Source organism: Ursus americanus, chromosome 12 (assembly GCF_024610735.1).
Source record: "Ursus americanus isolate L20-20 chromosome 12, mUrsAme1.1.p, whole genome shotgun sequence".
NCBI lineage: Eukaryota > Metazoa > Chordata > Mammalia > Carnivora > Ursidae > Ursus > Ursus americanus.
This window is the reverse complement of record NC_142138.1, coordinates 6,450,674-6,469,220: the sequence shown is the minus strand read 5'-3', so window position 1 is coordinate 6,469,220 and position 18,547 is coordinate 6,450,674. Positions and strand designations below refer to the sequence as shown.

The window sequence follows — 18,547 nt, the reverse complement described above, 5'->3', positions numbered from 1 at the left end:
GATGAGTACTGCACCGGGTGATGGAAAATGCCCTCGATTCTCATAGCAGCTAATACAAGAAACTTCATAACGGTTTCCAAAAAAAAAAAAAAGAAAGAAAGAAAGAAAGAAAGAAAGAAAGAAAGAAAGAAAGAAAGAAAGAAAGAAAGAAAAAGAAAAAGAAAAAAGAAAAGAAAAAAAGAAAGCATCTGAAAAATTTACCAAACATGACCAGTGAGGAATTGGGAAGCTAAAATCAACTTTTATGGATTCTGGAAAACAAAGACCCGATTTTGACCAATCATACTAGAAGAAAGACTGAATTATCTTTCACAAAAGTTGTTGTCCTAGGAAAAGGTAGTCAAAGAGAAAATGTAGGAAATACAAGAAGATTTATAGTGGTTATCTCAGGCAGTTACTATAAATATAATGTGATTTTTCTGGATTTTGAGATTTTTCAAATTTTGATTTGTGATTTGTTCCCTCATTTTAAATATTCACTTTTGTACTTAATTTTCCATTAATAAAGTTTATATTCTTTTTCTTAAAGGGCCCTCCCCAAATTATATAAGCTTCAGGTTTCACAAAACCCAGCACCACCGTGGCACAGTGAGAGCTGGTGGGCATAAAATAGCCAAGACCTGGCCCTTGGCTTCTAGGGTCTCACAGGCCACTGGGCCAGCTTGCTACATGAACTAACATTCAACAGAAATTAGGGACTTTACCTCACTTCCTATCTCCAACTCAGTTTTTTTTCCCTTTTATTTCCCTTTTTTTTTTTTAATTCAGATATTTGTAGGGATTTACGTGCCTTGCTTGCTCTCATGGTGCTTCCACGTCTCACTTCTCCCTCTTACATCTGAGGCATTTTCAGGGTTCCCTCCTCTCCACACCCAAACCTCAGGACTCACCCCACTTCTTTGTGCGATTCACAATTGCACTACGCTGTCCTGCTTCTGTCCTCTGGGTTTCTCTGTTCAAACCTGTACAGAGGTCTGGAAACGGTTTCCAAACAAACAGCTCGAAACAAAATTCCAGAAGAGGAATTAGGCCATCTGCATTAAGATAATTTATTTCTTCTCCACTTGATTTATCCCTGTTTCCTTTTTCTCTGACCAGCCCAGTGAGCTGTGTTCTCCTGTGCAGATTTGACAAAGTGATCAGGACATCGAGAACATAAAGAAAGATTTAAAGGCAATCATGGGCTGTGCGGAAAAGAGTTCCCTCCGGTCCCTGATCCCTGGCTGGCATGTGGTGCTGGTCTGGGTGCTGTCGGTGGTGGAGAGGGAGCGGGTGAAGAGCAGGGCCAGCTCTGTCCAAAGTCCAAAGGCTTTTTCTTCTTCTCAGTATCCACAATGCTGGGTGGCAGAGATTCGATAAATATTCTGTGAAGGGAGAAAAGAGAGTGATGGAGGGACAGAGCAGCACTGAGATTGCTTCATGTTATAGAAGCCGTCTCCCCAACCCTTTCTGGGTCTTCACTTCCAGGGAGTCTTCCACTTTTCTGTGTACGTGTTATTTCTCCTTCCCTCAGGCTCTAAGGAAGATGTGTTAGTCTACCTGTTCGAGGCCAATGCCTCCACCCGTGCCTCCAGAGTCCCCCAGAGCAGAGCTCCCATAATTCTCTTCCTGCTTCTGGGTTTCAGCCTCTAACTCTCTACTTCCTCTTTTTGCTCAGCCTAGGACCATACTCAAACTTCCTCCATCCTTAAGAGCACAGCCCCTGCCCCATCCCCCGACCACCACCTTCCAGACCACATCCCCCTATAACTACCATCTGCACACTCCCCTTTCTTCTGCACCTGCCATCTCCTACATTGTCATTCATCTGTTAACGGAAACTTATCTAACAAAGGTCACTGATGACCAGTTTCCAAATCCATTAAGTACTTTCCATACTTATCTTACCCAACTCCTAACAGCATGGGGCACTGATGGTCATCACTGAAATTCTTCTCTTCGTTGGCTTCCAAGACACTAAACTCGGCCACTTGTTCTTATGCCTATCCATGTCTATCCCCTTCAGGGCCACAGCAAGGTGATTTCTGGGAATGGAGGCTATTGTTTCCCACATCCTCTCTCTCCCCATCAAGGACAATAAAGTCACCCCATCTCCTGTCAGACTCTCCCATTTACAATGCCCAGGCTACCGTGCCACAGCATAAGAGAGCCACTCCCCACTCCACAGTGTATCCCCAGATGAGCAAGGGCGAATGCTGTGGGAAGTCCAAGCCATGTTGAAGCCGGACAGCCGGGGAAGCCACGGCTGAGAAAGCTAGAAGAGAAAAGATGCCGTAGGGACCGCCGAAGAGGGAGCAGGTGTGTTCTAAGCTGCTCCAAACCATTAAGTAGATCACTGAGTGGAATCTTTGAGGAGGTAGATTCTGTTCCATTGTAAAAGAGAGCTTCGTAATAGTCGAGTCATGTGACCGTGGGAAGGGTAGCCTTGTTAACACCGGGGCCCTGCTAGCCTATGGGGCATCCTTGTATGAATTAGAAAAAAATGTGTTTCTTCCTAGCCAGCAGCTGCCTAACACAACCCAGTCCCCGCTCACTACTTTGGGCAGGTGCCCCAGTGCAGAGCGTAACTCCCACCGCCTTATGCAGTAACTCGGTGTAAGGCAGTGAGCTTTCTGTCGCTGGAAGCATCCAGCCAAGGACTAGAGAATCTGTTTTGGCTCTGTAGGGAATAATCCTGCTTATAATTCTCTAACCTTGGTTATAAAGATGCACTAGAATTGGAGAGGAGATGAAGGGAAGAAATAAATAGAGTATGAGGGGGAGAGATGGAGAGAGACAACAAGGTGGAGGGGGAGAGAGATGAGAGGGAAGGCAGGTGGAGGAAGAAGGGAGAGAGCCAAGGAGGCTGATCGTTTTAAGCTTGTGTCCACACACGCCCAGATCCAGCTGCATCTTCCCTGCTTTATGAGCAAATAATTTCTAGCTGTGTCTGCCAAAGATGTTAATCCCTATCCTATTATTTTTCCTGTCTTGCTTGCTGAGTCCCAAGTTTGTTTCAGGTGGTATCACGGTATGAGCCATGAGCGGTCTATGCCAGTGGTTCTCTCTCTCTCTCTTTTTTTTTTTTTTAAGATTTTATTTATTTATTTGACAGAGAGAGAGACAGGCAGTGAGAAAGGGAACACAAGCAGGGGGAGTGGGAGAGGAAGAAGCAGGCTCATAGCGGAGGAGCCTGATGTGGGGCTCGATCCCATAACGCCGGGATCACGCCCTGAGCCGAAGGCAGACACTTAACGACTGAGCCACCCAGGCGCCCCATATGCCAGTGGTTCTCAACCTGACTGCACAGTAGAATCCCCACCCGTACGGTTAACATACATATTTAAATTTAAAAATATATAATATATATAATAAATATATATTTACACTACATATTATTATTTGTGAAGATACATATGTATAATAGCATGTATAATATATACATAGTATATATAATAATTATATGTATGATAATCAGAATATATTATATATATGTGTGTGTGTGTGTATATACACATATATGCATATGCGTATACATGTAATCAGAAACTTTGGGAATGAAACCCAGGTATCTGTATTTTTTAAATTTCCCCAGATGATTCTGGTTAGGATTGAGAACCGCTGTTTCTCAGTCATGAACATCTTTTTCTCGTTTGTGAAATATTCCACTTCTGGCCTCCCCTACAGCTGTAGGCGGTCACGTGACCTAGAAACTGAAGTCTGTGGGAGGCTTCCAGAAAGCTTTTATTTTTCTATAAAAAGGGACAGGCACGACTTTCTAGTTTGTTGGTGCTACTCTTTCTCCTTTTTCCTGGTGTGAATGTGGACAGCCAGCCTGAAGACAATCAGCTTCACAAGGAAAAAAAATGCTCAATACAGTGAAAAGAAACAATAGGAAGGACCTGGGCTTTCAAACTAGGTGAGCTTCAGCCCCCCCCCCCCCCCCCCCCGCTGGCCTGACCACCTCCAGACTTCTGGGTATAGAAGATAATTAAATATCTTTATTTTTTAAGCCACAGGTAATTGAGTTTTCTGTTATTTGCAAGTAAAAGCAATTTATCTGGATATATTTTCTTATGATGAAAGCTATTATGATTTTTTATCCCCTTGAATAAAGAGAAGTACAGCCCATGCTAATGTTCAGAGTTCAGAAAATGCGTGTTCCTAGAATGAAAATGTGCAATGGATTTGTGATCAGTTTTTTTACTGACTTTGTTAGGCTGCTCTGGCTGCCATAGCAAAGTACCGCAGACGGAGAAGCTTAAACCACAGAAACTTATTTTCTTCAAGTTCTGGAGGCTAGAAGGCCTCCCCTCTCTCCCTAGCTTATAGATGGTGGTCTTCTCTCCCTGTGTTCACATGGTCTTTTCTGTGTGTGTGTGTGTGTGTGTGTGTGTGCACGTGTGTGTGTGTCCAAATCTCCTTTCTATGAGGACATCATTGGATTGATTAAGACTCACCCTAATAACTTCATTTAACCTTAACAACCTCTTTAAAGATCCTGCTTCCAAATACAGTTACATTTTGAGGTACTGGGGGTTAAGACTTCAATAAACAAATCTTAGGGGACACAATTCAGCCCATAATACTGGTGATGAAAATTTGGCCAGGAATAGGCTATTCATGGTTGGCTTGAACCAGTGGTTCTCCATCCTGACTATAATCACCTGGAAACACCTTAAAACTATAGGTGTGTGGGCCTCACTCCCAAAGGTGCTGATTTAATTGGTCTGGGGTGGGACCAATTTTAGGTATTGTCAACCATTATTTCTCTAAGAGTCGGTTAAACCAACTAAAGAAAAACTTCTTTATTTAAAAAGTCTGGGGTACTTCCAATTTTAGGTATTGTCAACCATTATTTCTCTAAGAATCGGTTAAACCAACTAAAGAAAAACTTCTTTATTTAAAAAGTCCCCAGAACTTTAGGGGAGAGACAAGAAGCCAACCGGTTTCTGATGGATTGAAGCTGAGAGAGGAGTACTGTTGAAGGGGGTCTTAAGTGTAGGGCTCAGGTGGCCTATTGTGTCCAGAAAATGGGGAGAAACCCAACCCATCTCCACTTTTGCTCCTACAAGAACAAGGGAAATGGAGAGATGCAGGGGTATTGGTAGCATAGCTGTTTGAGGAAGAATGCCCAGAATGGAATACCCAGGGAGACCAAGGGTGGAGGGCAGTCACTCGGTGCCAATATGGCCTTATGTTTTTTGTCCACACTCTCAATTACTACACCTGGTACATTCTCAAGGTCTGGTATTAGAATTGAATTTTGTCAAAATTCGCAGGTGGCCTAGAAAGGACTGAAAGGACTGCTTACCAATCAGTGTGCTGAGAAACTATCCCCCAACAGACACTGCAGAGGCCTGGTTCATTTCCTGAGCATGACTTAAAAAGTCCTCTGAGGTCACCATTTTGTGTCATGATTTTTAAATTTGTAATTTCTGTTGCAAAATTAATTCTGGACTAGCTTAAGAAACTTACGGTCAACCTGTTTAACTTCCAACCCACCTGCAGATTCTGACTAAATCAAGTGTTGCATGAGTTTCCTCCTGCTGCGTAACAAATTGCAACAAACTTAGCGGCTTAAAACGACACAACTTCATCTGACTGTTCTGGAGGTCAGAAGCCTGAAACGAGCCGCGCAGAGCTGAAATCAAGGTGTTGGCAGGACTCTTTCCTCTGGAGTCTCTAGGTGAGAATCCATTCCTTGTCTTTTCCAGTTTCTCAATGCTGTCCACATTTTTTGACTCATGGCCCCACATCACATCATCTCTCTCCCTCTGCTTCCATGATCACATTACCCTCTTTCGATGACACCTGTACAAACCAGGATAATCTCCCCATTTCAAGATTGTTAACTTGTTCACATCTATAAAGCCCTTTTTGCCATAGAAAGTAGCATTCACAGTTCTGGGAATTGGGACGTAGATATCACTACTCAGTTTACCACAAGTACTCAGTGTTCCAGATGCTTACACTTTATTTGTTACAGATAGAAATAAACGGTACCTACATCAGAATCCCCTTTCTCGCACAACAACTATGTGGATCCGGTACCACAGAAGGACCCTTCGTTCAGAAATTCTTCCCTAGGGTCAATGCCTAGGCTTACAGTCAAGGCAATGGTACTAGCCTCCCGGAGAGCCTTGTGCATTGGGCCCAGGCCCTTATTTTTCCTGAAATGGAGAAAGTCCACCAGGTTGGAAGCAATGCCCAATTCCAGAAGGCTCAGCTTGTAACTACGGCTCAGAATTTTTACAGTATGCTCTCCTATTCCTTCCTCTTACTTTTCAAAAACAAGCTGGCCTGTTACATGTCCATTTTCCTTAAGGTTGTTATTTCCAAGAAATTGGAAATGAACCCTCATTTGCTTATTTTCTCAAGCTTAATCAGAGGAATGGAAATCTAATTATTATTGACTGGGCTAGCATGTCTTACATAGGGAGACAAGATTAATAAAACAAAACATTCTTCTGGGTATGTATTATTCTGGTTGCACAGTGCATTTCAAGCCCAAACACTTTTCCAAGGAGTACAACTCATATAAGAAAATTCTTTTTTTTTTTAATTAAAGTGTAGTTGACACAATATAAGAAAATTCTTACTACAGGATGGTTCCTGCTTGATCTTTTTATTCCAAACTATTTCAGAAATTTTTATTTTTACTTTTTTATTTTTTAATTTTTTTTTAGGATTAACTTTAAGTGTCTTTTATTCCTATCAGAAAGTTTTAAAGTCTTGTTTCTCTTAAACTTTCTTACCATTCTCAGTGATAAGTCAGCCCACAGTCAGGTGTTAGAAGTTTAGAGACAGTTGTACTTCATAATATATAGGATCATACTGAAAATCAAGTTAAATGACAGAAACCTGCCTTCGAGAACACACATCTTTTCAAATGCAAGATCATGATGACATATTATACATAACATCTATTCGATTAAAATAACAATCACTGTTGTTACATTTATTTGGTTGTATTTTTTCTTAAACTGATTGCTATTTTGTTACTGATAACATTAAAATAATAAATAGTGAGAAGCAGCATTTTATAGCAGGAGAAGGGCAGACATAGGTTCAAGTGCCTGCTGTGCCAGGTACTAATAGTGTGAGTATGGGCACGTTAATTTACTCTGCGCTGGTTTCCTCATTTATTAAATGGGGACACATATACTTTCCTTGTAGAGATGTTTAAGGTGTATAATTATCCATCTAAAGTACCTTGTACAATGCCTGATATTAAATGAACTGTCACTGAACAGTTACTATGGCTGTTATCATTGTTAATAGTCTCATGACTAATGAAGACACTGACTTTGTTAGAAATCCATTCCCTTATGGAGACTGAACGTGAATGAAAGACAATAGAAGTCTTTAAAAATGCCTCTAGCCTTCTGGCCATTTGGCCAGGGAGCCTGAGTTATCCCCCTCACTTCATAGATGAGAAGTAGACGTATCAAAGGGGGGACAAAAGGCTCTAATTTATTCTCTCAAAGTATTCATCAAATGAGGAAGGATTTCTGGAAAAGATTAAGAGCTTACCTTTTTTATTGGACTTATTTCCCATAAAGTTTCATACAGGATGAAAGGAGGGGAAGTGCAGAAGCATACTATTTCTGTTTTATCTGCGACCCGTGATGATAAATCTTCCTGAGACATCATTAATTATAGTGGTGCCATTCACAACGCTGCAGTTTGGACCTATTAGAATTTTCACCCCAAATCTCATGCCTGGGGCTTAGTAATTGGCAGCCGAATTTTTGTATGAGGCTGAAACTTGAAGGCTATGACAGAGGGGGAACATCCTTAAACTAATTGCTATAGACTGAATGTTTGTGTCCACCTCCAAGTTCATATGTTGAAATCCTAATCCCCATTGTGGTGGTATTTGTGGGTGGAGCCTTGGAGAGGTAGTTAGGTCATGAGGATGAGCCCTCATGAATGCAATTAGTGCTCTTATAAAAGAGACCCCAGTGAGCTTTCTCACCCTCTTCCCTGTATGAGAATAACATGAGAAAGGGGCCATCTGCAGCTCAGAAGAGGGCTCTCACCAGAGCTCAACTGTGCTGGCCCCCTGATCATGACTTCCAGCTCCCAGAACTGTGAGAAATAAATTTCTACTGTTTATAAGTCACTATGGTGGCCACGGTGCTCTGTTACAGCAGCCCACGCTGAAAAGACAGGTGCTGTGCACAGAAAGCCCAGAAACCTATGAGGGGTTTCCCAGAAAGTTCAAGGCTGAGGGATGAGCTTTACAGGCACAGGGTGAGATCACTGGAGACTTGCCAGTTAGCAGCTGCCGTAGGGTTGGGAGCAGAACAGAAATGCTGTACTGGGTTCAGGCTGTACTGGGGATGTTGGAGTACCGAACATTCCACGGTGGAGAGATCTTCTTAGCACTTTGGATAATACTTCTGGAATCCAGCTGATACACCAGAAAGTCTGCACTCTAGCAGAAAGAAACAATATCCTAGGTGAGGGCTACACTAGACTCACCTGAACAAAGTCTACAACCGAGCCTGTTGTAGACAGAGTTTGGAAGAGACAGAGTTTGGAAGTTGAGTCCTACCAAGTTAGATGGGCTTTAAGAACATCTTGGGCTTTGCACGTATTTGTACTAGTGAAGTACATCACTAAGTCTGTATAAGTTTAAGGTAATCACCCCATAATTAAACTGCCGGTTAAAATAAGAATCAATACTCCTCAAAAAAAAATAATAGAATCCAGGTTCTTACACTGTGTTATTCAAAATATGCAGTGTTCAATAAGAAAAATCACTAGACATACAGAGAAACAATAAAATGCATTGCATAGTTATGAAAACATTCAGTTAGTCAGAAGCAGACTTGACATGGCACAGATGTTGGTATAACATATATAGACTTTAAGGCAGCTATCATAAATAGTTTCAAGGAAATAAAGAAGGATACATTCAAAGGGTAAAGGAAAATACGGTCCTGATGAGTAAACCAAATAGGGAATCTCAGGAGTCATGTCAAAACAGAAGAAAAGAAAAAGACCACGTGGAAATTTTAGAACTGAATAATACATTAACTGAAATGAAAAATTCACTGGATGGTGGGAGTATACATTGGCATGGCATTCGAACAGCAACTTGAAATTTTTTGGTTCAACCAAGGCTATTCATACTCCATGACTTTCTTCTGTTCATCATATGCCATATGGAAAATTAAAAACACTTAAGCACAAACTGGGGAAGATATTTGTTAGCACACATAATTGATGAAGCATTAGTAGCCAGGATATATAAAGAACTCCTATAAATCAGTGAGTGAGAGAGAGAGTGCGCGAGCAAGGGAGCAAGAGAGAAAGCGAGCAAGAGAAAAACAATCTAACCAAAAAAATAGCAAGAGAACTAGTAGGCAGCTTATAAAGAGAAAATGGCAAGACTAATAAAACCATGAAAAGGAGCTGAATCTCAATAATAATAAGAGATGCCAAAAAAATCCACAATGAGATCCCTGGACTAAGTACACTCAAATATACAAATACTAAAAATCTAAACAATACCAAATGTCGGTGAGGATGTGGGAAAATAAGAACTCTTACACACTCCCAGCAGGAACATAAATTGGTACAACTACTTTGGAAAATGGTGTGGCATTACCAATTAAAATCTCTCGTGTACAAAACCTAATACCTAGTTAATCCACTCCCACTGGAACAAGCATGCACTAGTTGACATGTACTAGAATGTTCATAACAACATTGTTAGTAATAGCTAAAAATGGAAATAGTGCCAGTGACCATCAATAGTAAAAAGAATAAATAAATACTCAATGTATTGGAGTGCGATCCAACAATAAAAAACTTCAGCTACATAGCATCGATACTGGGTGAATTCCACGACGTAATAGTAAGAGAAGCAAGTCACAGAAAAATGCAAGTAGTATAATTTCATTTATAGAACATTAACAAAAGGAAACTAAAATCATCTAGTTTAGAAATGCACACCTGAGGGGTGTTCATTAGGTTAAGCATCTGACTCTTGATTTCGACTCAGGTCATGATTTCAGGGTTGTGAGATCGAGCCCCATGTCTGGCTCCATTCTGTGTGTGGAGCCTGCTTAAGATTCTCTCTCTCCCTCTCCCTTTGCCCATCCCCCCCAAAAATTTAAAAAGAAATGCGTACATAAAAAGCAAAAGTATTTAGAAAAGTAAGGGAATTATTGTAACAAAAGGGGGGGGGTTTCTCCCAGGGCAAGGAAGAATATGCAATGGTTGGGGCAATCCTAAGGTGCTAGTAATGTTCTATTTCTTTTTTTTTTTTTTTTTAAGATTTTATTTATTTATTTGACAGAGAGAAAGCCAGTGAGAGAGGGAACACAAGCAGGGGGAGTGGGAGAGGAAGAAACAGGCTCATAGCCGAGACGCCTGATGTGGGGCTCAATCCCGTAACGCCGGGATCACGCCCTGAGCCGAAGGCAGACGCTTTAACCGCAGTGTCACCCAGACGCCCCAGTAATGTTCTATTTCTTAACCTGTGTGTTAGTTGCACAGTTTTTCGCTTTATTGTTTGAAAGGAACATATTTTATACACTTCTCTATGTATAATGTATTTCACAATAAAAATTATTTTTAAAAAGACTGGATTGGACAATCTCTTAGATTCTTGTCATCTTTGATGGTTTATGGCCTAAGCCCTTCCCAAATGGATTTATTGTTGGCCCTACATTGACAGTTCGATTTAAGCAATATACATTGAGATGCATATGCAGTGAATTGGGGAACCTTGAAGAGAGAGGGGGACACACTAACAGAATCACAGAGTAAGAAACTAGGAAGAGGAACATGATCTAATTCACGCTTCAGTTCTCAGAGAGGCAACGGATTTTACATGAAAGGTCCTGAGTTCCGGTCCTGGTTCTACCTTCTCTGGGCAAGCCTCTTCTCTAATCTTCAATTTCCTCATGCTGGCTTCGTAAACCATACTGTGAAATTCAAATAGAGAACCAATAATAATTATTCTTCTTTTACACTTGGGGAAACTGAGGCCACACTGGGACTCCGCTAGCCCAAGGTGCCATCGCCACCTTGGAACTCAGGGCTCCTGAATCCAACTCCCTGACCCACTGTCCCACTACACAAACAGCTAGCTATTCTCTCCTTTGTCTGGCTTTGAGCCCACAGTTTGATGTCATAGAAGAACTGCCCCGCCCCACCCCGCTCCTTCGGAAGCCACGCCTCCTCGCGTGGCCCCGCCTCTGGCGTTCGCCGAGCCCCGCCCCCGGCCTCTAGCCCTGGAGTGGCGGCTCCGGCGATTCCCCGCCCCGCCTCTCTTCCGGCCCCGCCCCGCCTGGCTGCCATGACAACGAGTCCGCGCCCAGCGCACAGCTGCTGCTCGGGCGGGACCCAGGCTGGACCGCGGGCCCCGGCCTGGGGGCCACAGCTGCCACCGCCGCCGCCACCTCGTCTCCTCCCCGTCCCCGCCCCGCCCCGCGTCTTCTCGTCTCACTCGGGCCCGCGGCCGGGGTCCCTCCCCGCCGCCCCACCCCGCGCGGATGCCGAAGGTGAAGGCGCTGCAATGCGCCCTGGCGCTGGAGATCCGCTCTGTGAGTACCGGTCGCACCCCCCACCCCCGCCGCCTGGGAGTCGCCGAGCCTCCGGCATTTACTCGGGGACGCCTCCCTCGTTCACCTCCTTAACCCCGAGTCACTTCAAAACCTCCTTCACCCTCCGAATCATCCCTCGGGAGCCTTGACCCGTGTCACCTCTGTCTCCTCCCTCTTCAAAATGCTGAAGGCCCTCCCACTCCAGCCACGCAGAGCTCTATCCCCTCCACGCCCCCACCTCGGCTGTCCCAGCTTCCAGTTTGGGTTCCTTCAGATCATTTCCAAACCACTTCAGAAAGCCCCTCCTCTCCTGCCCCTAACTTTCCAGTGAATTGGGTTGGGGAGCGTCTCTTTAAATTCCTCTTCTCTGCTCTTGTCTTAAAGAGTTATCTTAGAGAGCCCCGTTTCTCTCCCGTCGTCAAGGGGGACTTTTCTTCCCAAATCATTGCAGGCAGATTCTTTCAGACAAATTTCCAAGCTTCTGATTGGTGAAGGAGCCTTTACTCTCAGTAAAGGCTGAATGTGGAATCCTCACACCCAGCAACCAAATTGTGTCAGCATTGCACAAAGCACCTGACCATCTCCCCCAGGGCCAGCCCCTCAGAAACCATTTCAGGTTCCTCCAATCCCCAGACCCTCCTGGAGGTGAGACGGATCCCTTACCCTTCTTGTCACTGCAAGAAAGGCTCCAACTTTTACAGAGAAACTACTCATTCTTTGAACTTGCTGGAGAGGACCAGCCACCCCACCCCCAGTCACTCTCCAGACCTGCTCAAGAGGATCCTGTCCCAGACCTGCTGTGGAAATCCAACTGAGGCATTGAACCCCCATGTCCTTCCTTAAGTGAAGAAGGAGGTTGGGCCTCCCCATGATATGAGAAACCTCCATCCCTCTTAATCATTTCAGAAGACCTTTCCAAGGGTTTTTGAACTCCCTCCTCTTCACTTTTTACAGAACCCTCTAATTCTTGTTGTCAGACGAAAGCTCCAGCTTGTCTCTTCTAGAGGAAATACCCAGAGAAGCTTTCCACACTCTCATTTCAGACGTGCCAGCAGTCGTACCAAAATTCCATTCAGACCCTTTTCTGTCCTTCCACCTCTCCTAAGCCTTCTATCTCTCAACTCTTTGATCTCCCAGCAAAACAGGGGGCAGGTATGTATGTGTGAGGGTACTTAAGTATTCTACACCAGGCCTCTGAGTGCTGCACCAAGAAGCCCTCCCCACTTCTTCCTGCAGGCATGGCTTCTTTCTCCACTTAACCCACCCTTGGCCATCCCCTGCTTTCCTGGCTGTTCTAACTCGCATTAGAATGAGGCCACTGTAACACAGTCCGAGTTACCTCCACGAAAGTCACAAGACAGTTCTAGATCTTTTGTTAGGTCTTAAAGAAGGCAAGGCTGGGTAGGGCAGAGGGTGAAGGAGAAGAATGTTTCTGGCACTCTTCGTTTATCTCTAAACCCGCAGAGATTTTACTCTGCTGCGTGGGAAACTACAGCCCTAGCTTCGGATATTTTCATACACAGCTGCCAAAGATTAGCAACTTCTTTGTAAAGTAAAAGATTCCTTTAGCAAAAGCATACACGAAGCCTCCTAAATGGCCTGGCCTGGAGCAGTTAGAACTCCTCCTGGTGCGGCCTCACCAGACTTTGCTACTGGCCGCCGCTTCCTCCTCTGCCGGCCAATAGGGGTCAGCAGCGCAGCGGGGGCAGCTGCCTGACTGGCGGGCGGCTCCTTCCCGTCCTCTGCCAACAGGATCGTCAAGAGGAAATACTTCGTTGTAACTGATTACTGCCCAGAGGAGTTGCAGAAATACTTTTGATTTCAGTCCCTTTCTTGCTCCGCGTTGGTTGTGCTGCAGAAAGTGAATTTAGTACAATGGAGCTCTGTGTTCACTGAAGCTGAAGAATTTATGCAGGTGGAAACATTTCTATTTAACTTTTTTTCAACAAACACTTGAGTCACAGAATTTTACAGTTCTAAGAATCTTAGATGTCATTGAATTTAATTCGTTTCACAGGCGAGGCTCAGCACGGCTAATTTTTTGTTTAGGGTTGCACAACTACTTAGGGGCATATCTGCAAGAAGATGCTAAATTTTCTGACCAGCAAAAGGCCTGTTAAATGGCTCTGATGCTGAGAAGGAGCAAAAAAAAGACCATTAGCAACCGCACATGTTAAGCAAGCTTGACTAATTTGGCTTTGATTGAATAGACGAATTATGTGACCGTAGATACTTTTAGCATCTTCTTTTAAATTTTAGTTTTTTCTTTTCAGTTTAATTTTTTATGTTTACATGGTATAAAAGTCAAAACCTACAAAATGATATACTCAGAGCAGTCTCACATCCAGCTCTGCCTCCTCAAACTTATTTCCCATCCATACTCATCTGCTGTAGGTCATCATTTTTATTGGTTTCTGAATTATTCTTCTAGTGTTTCCTTTTTTTTTTAAAGATTTTATTTATTTATTTGACAGAGAGACAGGCAGTGAGAGAGGGAACACAAGCTGGGGGAGTGGGAGAGGAAGAAGCAGGCTCATAGCGGAAGAGCCTGATGTGGGGCTCGATCCCAGAACGCCGGGATCACGCCCTGAGCCGAAGGCAGACGCTTAATGACTGTGCCACCCAGGCGCCCCTAGTATTTCCTTTTGTAATAACCAAATAGATACATACACACACCATTCCCTTCACATGTATTTTTTCTTTGCTTCTTTTCTTATGTAGTAGGTAGCATATTATATAAACTATTCTGTACTTTGCTGTTTTTCTTCACTCAATATATCTTGGTGATCACTCTGCATCTATAAAAAGTTGGCATCTTTATTTTCCAACTTTTTATTGACATTTTTCAAACATAAAGAGTAGTTGGAAGAATAGTACAATGAACGACTATATCCCATGGCCTATGTACATTAATTTGATTTATCTGTACATAAGTATATGTGTATGTACAAAATAAATGTGGCTTTTTTGCTGAAAATTTGGAAGTAAATTGTTGGTATCATATAACACCACTCCTAAATACTTCTACATAGATCTTCTAAAAATAAGCACATTGTTCTGCATAACCACCATACTGTTACTACACTTCAGATCATGAGTGACAATTTCTCAATGGCTAGTGCACATTCAGGTCTTCCCAGTTGTCCCACAAATAACTTTCATAGTTAATTTTTTAAAACCAGGATCCAATCAAGGTTTACATGTTGCATTTGGTTGTTAGGTCTTTTAAGTCCATTTTAATATAGAGTTCTACTTTTTCATTCCTGTGATCTTTCCTTCCTCCCCCCTCTCCCCTCACCCCCCAAATCCCCCCCAGTGGATTTAGATAAATTCATACACTCATGTAATCATTACTTAGGTCAAGAATTAGCTCACTTCTGTCACCCTAGGAAATTCCCTTGTGCCCCTGTCAAGCCCCATGAAGAGAGAACTACTATCTGATTTCTATTACCATAGATTAGTTTGCCAGTATGTGAATTTCATATTAAATGGAATCATTCAGTATGTAAATTTTGTGTCTGGCTTCATTTGCTCAGCATATTTTTGAGATTTATTTTCCAACTTTTTATTGACATTTTTCAAACCTACAGAGTAGTTGGAAGACTAGTACAATGAGTGACTATATCCCACGCCCTATGCACATTGATTTATCTGTACATAAGTATATGTGTATGTATATACACAACCATCATGTTACTGTGCGTGTCAGTAGTTTATTCCTTTATATTGTATGTGTATACGGCAACATTTTTAGCCATTCTCTAGACATTTGGGTTGTTACCAAGTGGTGGTTGTCATGGATAAAGCTACTATGGACATTCATTCTTGTAAAAATCTTTCTGTGTATATTACCTTTGAAGAGACCGTGCTCAGATATAGAATATCCCATGTCGTGTTATTGTCTGAGTTTTTTCCCTTTGTGGTGACATTTAATTTGTTTCTAATTCCTTTTAACTGGAAATTAGATGTTTTACCTCTATGTACCTGTTGAAAGTGTGACACTCCATTCTCCTTTCCCCCCACCCACTCCACGATTGTTTTCTGCTGCAGTCTTGTATTGGTAGTAATCTCATGGTTAATACTGTGGTAATATGAGAGCAAGAACATAGTAAAGATGCAAGGTTTTACTTTTTTTTAATTTTTATTTTTTTAAGATTTTATTTATTTATTTGACAGAGAGAGAGACAGCCAGTGAGAGAGGGAACACAAGCAGGGGGAGTGGGAGAGGAAGAAGCAGTCTCCCAGCATAGGAGCCTGATGTGGGGCTCGATCCCAGGACCCTGGGATCATGCCCTGAGCGGCACGCTTAACGACTGAGCCACCCAGGCGCCCCAAGATGCAAGGTTTTAATGTATAACACAACATTTTGTGTTGCTCCACAGAGCTATGTGACTTGAGAGAATATATATTGCTAGGAAGAAAGTGTGACTTTTCTCAATCTTTGGAGAATGATAGGCCAAGTAACTTGTTTTTCAAGAGCAGCAAAAGAATTACATTTCCTACTACTTACACTTTTAATAGTTGATACATCTTATCTATGATATGAAAAAGTATTTTTGCTGCTTCTTCTCTTTACCTTCTTTTTGTTACTTAGTAGTTCAGTTTTCATGAGATTATTTGGGAGAATGGAAGAAATTCGAGAGAGAAAAATAAAGCCAGTGCCTGGACAATGAGACCAGCCAATTTGCTTTACCTGAATAGTGGCAGTTTGAGGTTAGTTTATATATGTAATTCCTGGATTTTCTTCTCTATTCTCCCTTCACCTTGTTACCTCATCAAATTATTGATAACATTGGGGCAAACAGATCTGGGTCCTTTTTGATCGCTACTCATCTGAACATTTGTGATCCTTATCCAGGTTTCTGTGATGTCTCACAATTGTGCTACAGTTGGTGGTAAATTTCCTTGAAATATAGACGTTTAAAAACTTTAATAAAATACTTGAACCTTACAGAAAAAATAAAACTGAATACTCTGATTCCACCCTCCCCACACCCTGATTTCACAAATGCTACATTTTACATGTTTGCTGCAGATTTTGTTTTTAAGAACTAAAATGGTACAGATACAGTTAAGGCCCCTTTGTACACCTTCCTGACCCCAGTTTTTCTCCTTCCCTTCCTAGAGGTAAGGTAATCAATATCTTGAAGTTTGAGTGTATTATTTTTATTCTGGTTTTGTACTTTTACTATATATTTGTGTGTGTCTGTGTGCTGCTTGTATTATTATTTTGTTTTAAAACTTTACAGAAATGGTATTACTCTATGTATCTTTCTGCATACCTGGTTTTTCCAGTTCAGTTTTCAAAATTTGTCAGTGTTGATTCTTGCAGATCAAGTTCATTTCCTTAATTGCTATATAATACTGTTTATTTTTATAATAATGATTAATTTATATTCTTTTATTGATAGACTTTTAAATGCCAGTGAAATTTGTTGGGCTGCTTTTGTTTACTTCAGTGTTTGGGGGCCCTGTTGGTCTTAATTGTCTAGTATTCTGCGTGACTTCAGTGTCCTATTGCATATGTAGATGAAAACATGCATATAATTATTAGAGGTTAAGAATCTGTTTTATGTATAAACACGAAGTTTTGGGGTTTTTTTTGCAAGGTGGTAAAATACAGGGAATTTTCTAGGAATACAATTACAATGTAAATTGAGGAAAGAGTATAGTTAGTTTTGTTTGAAATTCTGCTAAGAATTTACTTTTTTGGAAAATCGTGGCACCAAAGGCAGCACTGTTTGAGTTCGAGTTGCCAGTATGGGCACCTGTCATTCTGCTTTAGAAACTGTCCGTTTTACTTAGATTCCGTGTATAGGTGCAAATACTCTGTCTTCTAGCTTAGTCCGGCCACAGCATTTACATATAGAAATAGATCTTTTAATATAAATTTTTTCTGTGGTTTTTTGTTTGTTTGTTTGTTTTAGTTAGGGCATTGGTTTATTTTTTAGTCACATGTATGGGTAAATTGCAAACTGTCTTTTGAAAAGGAGGGTTTTGGATCTTATACAATACAGACCCAGTGCTCCAGGCACTAGATTTAGTGGAAGTGCGGAGGCTCGGGCAATGGTGTGTTTCACAGGGCTACTATAACAAATTTCCACAAACGACGTCTTAAGACAACAGAAATTTATTACCTTGCGTTTCTGGAGGGCAGAAGTCCAAGATAAAAGTTCAGCAGGGCAATACTCCTTCAGAAAGCTCTGGGGGGGGGGGGGTTGGTAGGGGGTGCAGGGGTGGGGGTGGGGAGTAGAGGGGCGGGGGGTGTGGGATTGGGATTCTTTCTTGTTCTTCCAGTTCCTGATGCCTCCAGGCATTTCTTGGTTTGTGGCTGTGTAAACCAATCTCTAATCCAAGAGGTTTCATCTGTGAATAGCCGGTTTATATCCTTTGCCCTTAGGAATTCCAGAGGTTTATTTTTCCTTCTTGTTGAATAGATGTTGGATACTAACCTATCAGTTATATGTCATGTAACTTTCAGCGATCTAGTTGAACCTTATTTTTTCACTTTGTTCTTGCCGTCTTTAGCAAATACCTTTTCTTTCTTTTCTTTTTTTCTTTCTCACTGGTAAACAAAGAATGCTATTGACCTAAGTGAACTCTTTATAGAACTGTATATTCAGCAAGTATATGCACAAATCCTAAGTGGGTACTCACCATCTGGATCAGTAATTAGAATATCAACACCCCACATTTCTTTCCCGTGCTCCATCCCTCCCAGCCACTCCTTTTGTCCCCTCCTCTCCCAAAGGTAACTGCTATCAGGACTTCTATCACAATATAATTTGAAGTTGTGAAATCTCTCTTTCTCCAGAGTATGAACTTTTAAATGTCTAATATCGTTGTGAGGTTTCATCCCTGTCATTTTGTAAGACAATAGTTCTTTGTCATTCTGTTGTTTTTTCTCCCCAGCTTTACCGAGCTGTAAATGACACATAACATTGTGTAAGTTTGAGGGGTTCAACATGCTGATTTGATACATTTATAAATTGCAGAATGAT

At 41.9% G+C, this 18,547-nt stretch overlaps 1 protein-coding gene across 2 annotated transcripts in view; it reads left to right on the top strand.

Annotated features, from left to right (window-relative positions):
- The first annotated feature begins 11,340 nt into the window (after positions 1-11,340).
- The window catches only part of SPATA6 (spermatogenesis associated 6), a 152,093-nt gene continuing 144,886 nt past the window's right edge, over positions 11,341-18,547 (top strand). For both annotated transcript variants that reach the window (XM_045799593.2, XM_045799591.2), the window contains exon 1: positions 11,341-11,546. In XM_045799593.2, coding sequence (XP_045655549.1) covers positions 11,496-11,546 — 51 coding nt within the window. In that variant the 5' untranslated portion in view covers positions 11,341-11,495. The remainder of the gene's footprint in view (positions 11,547-18,547) is intronic.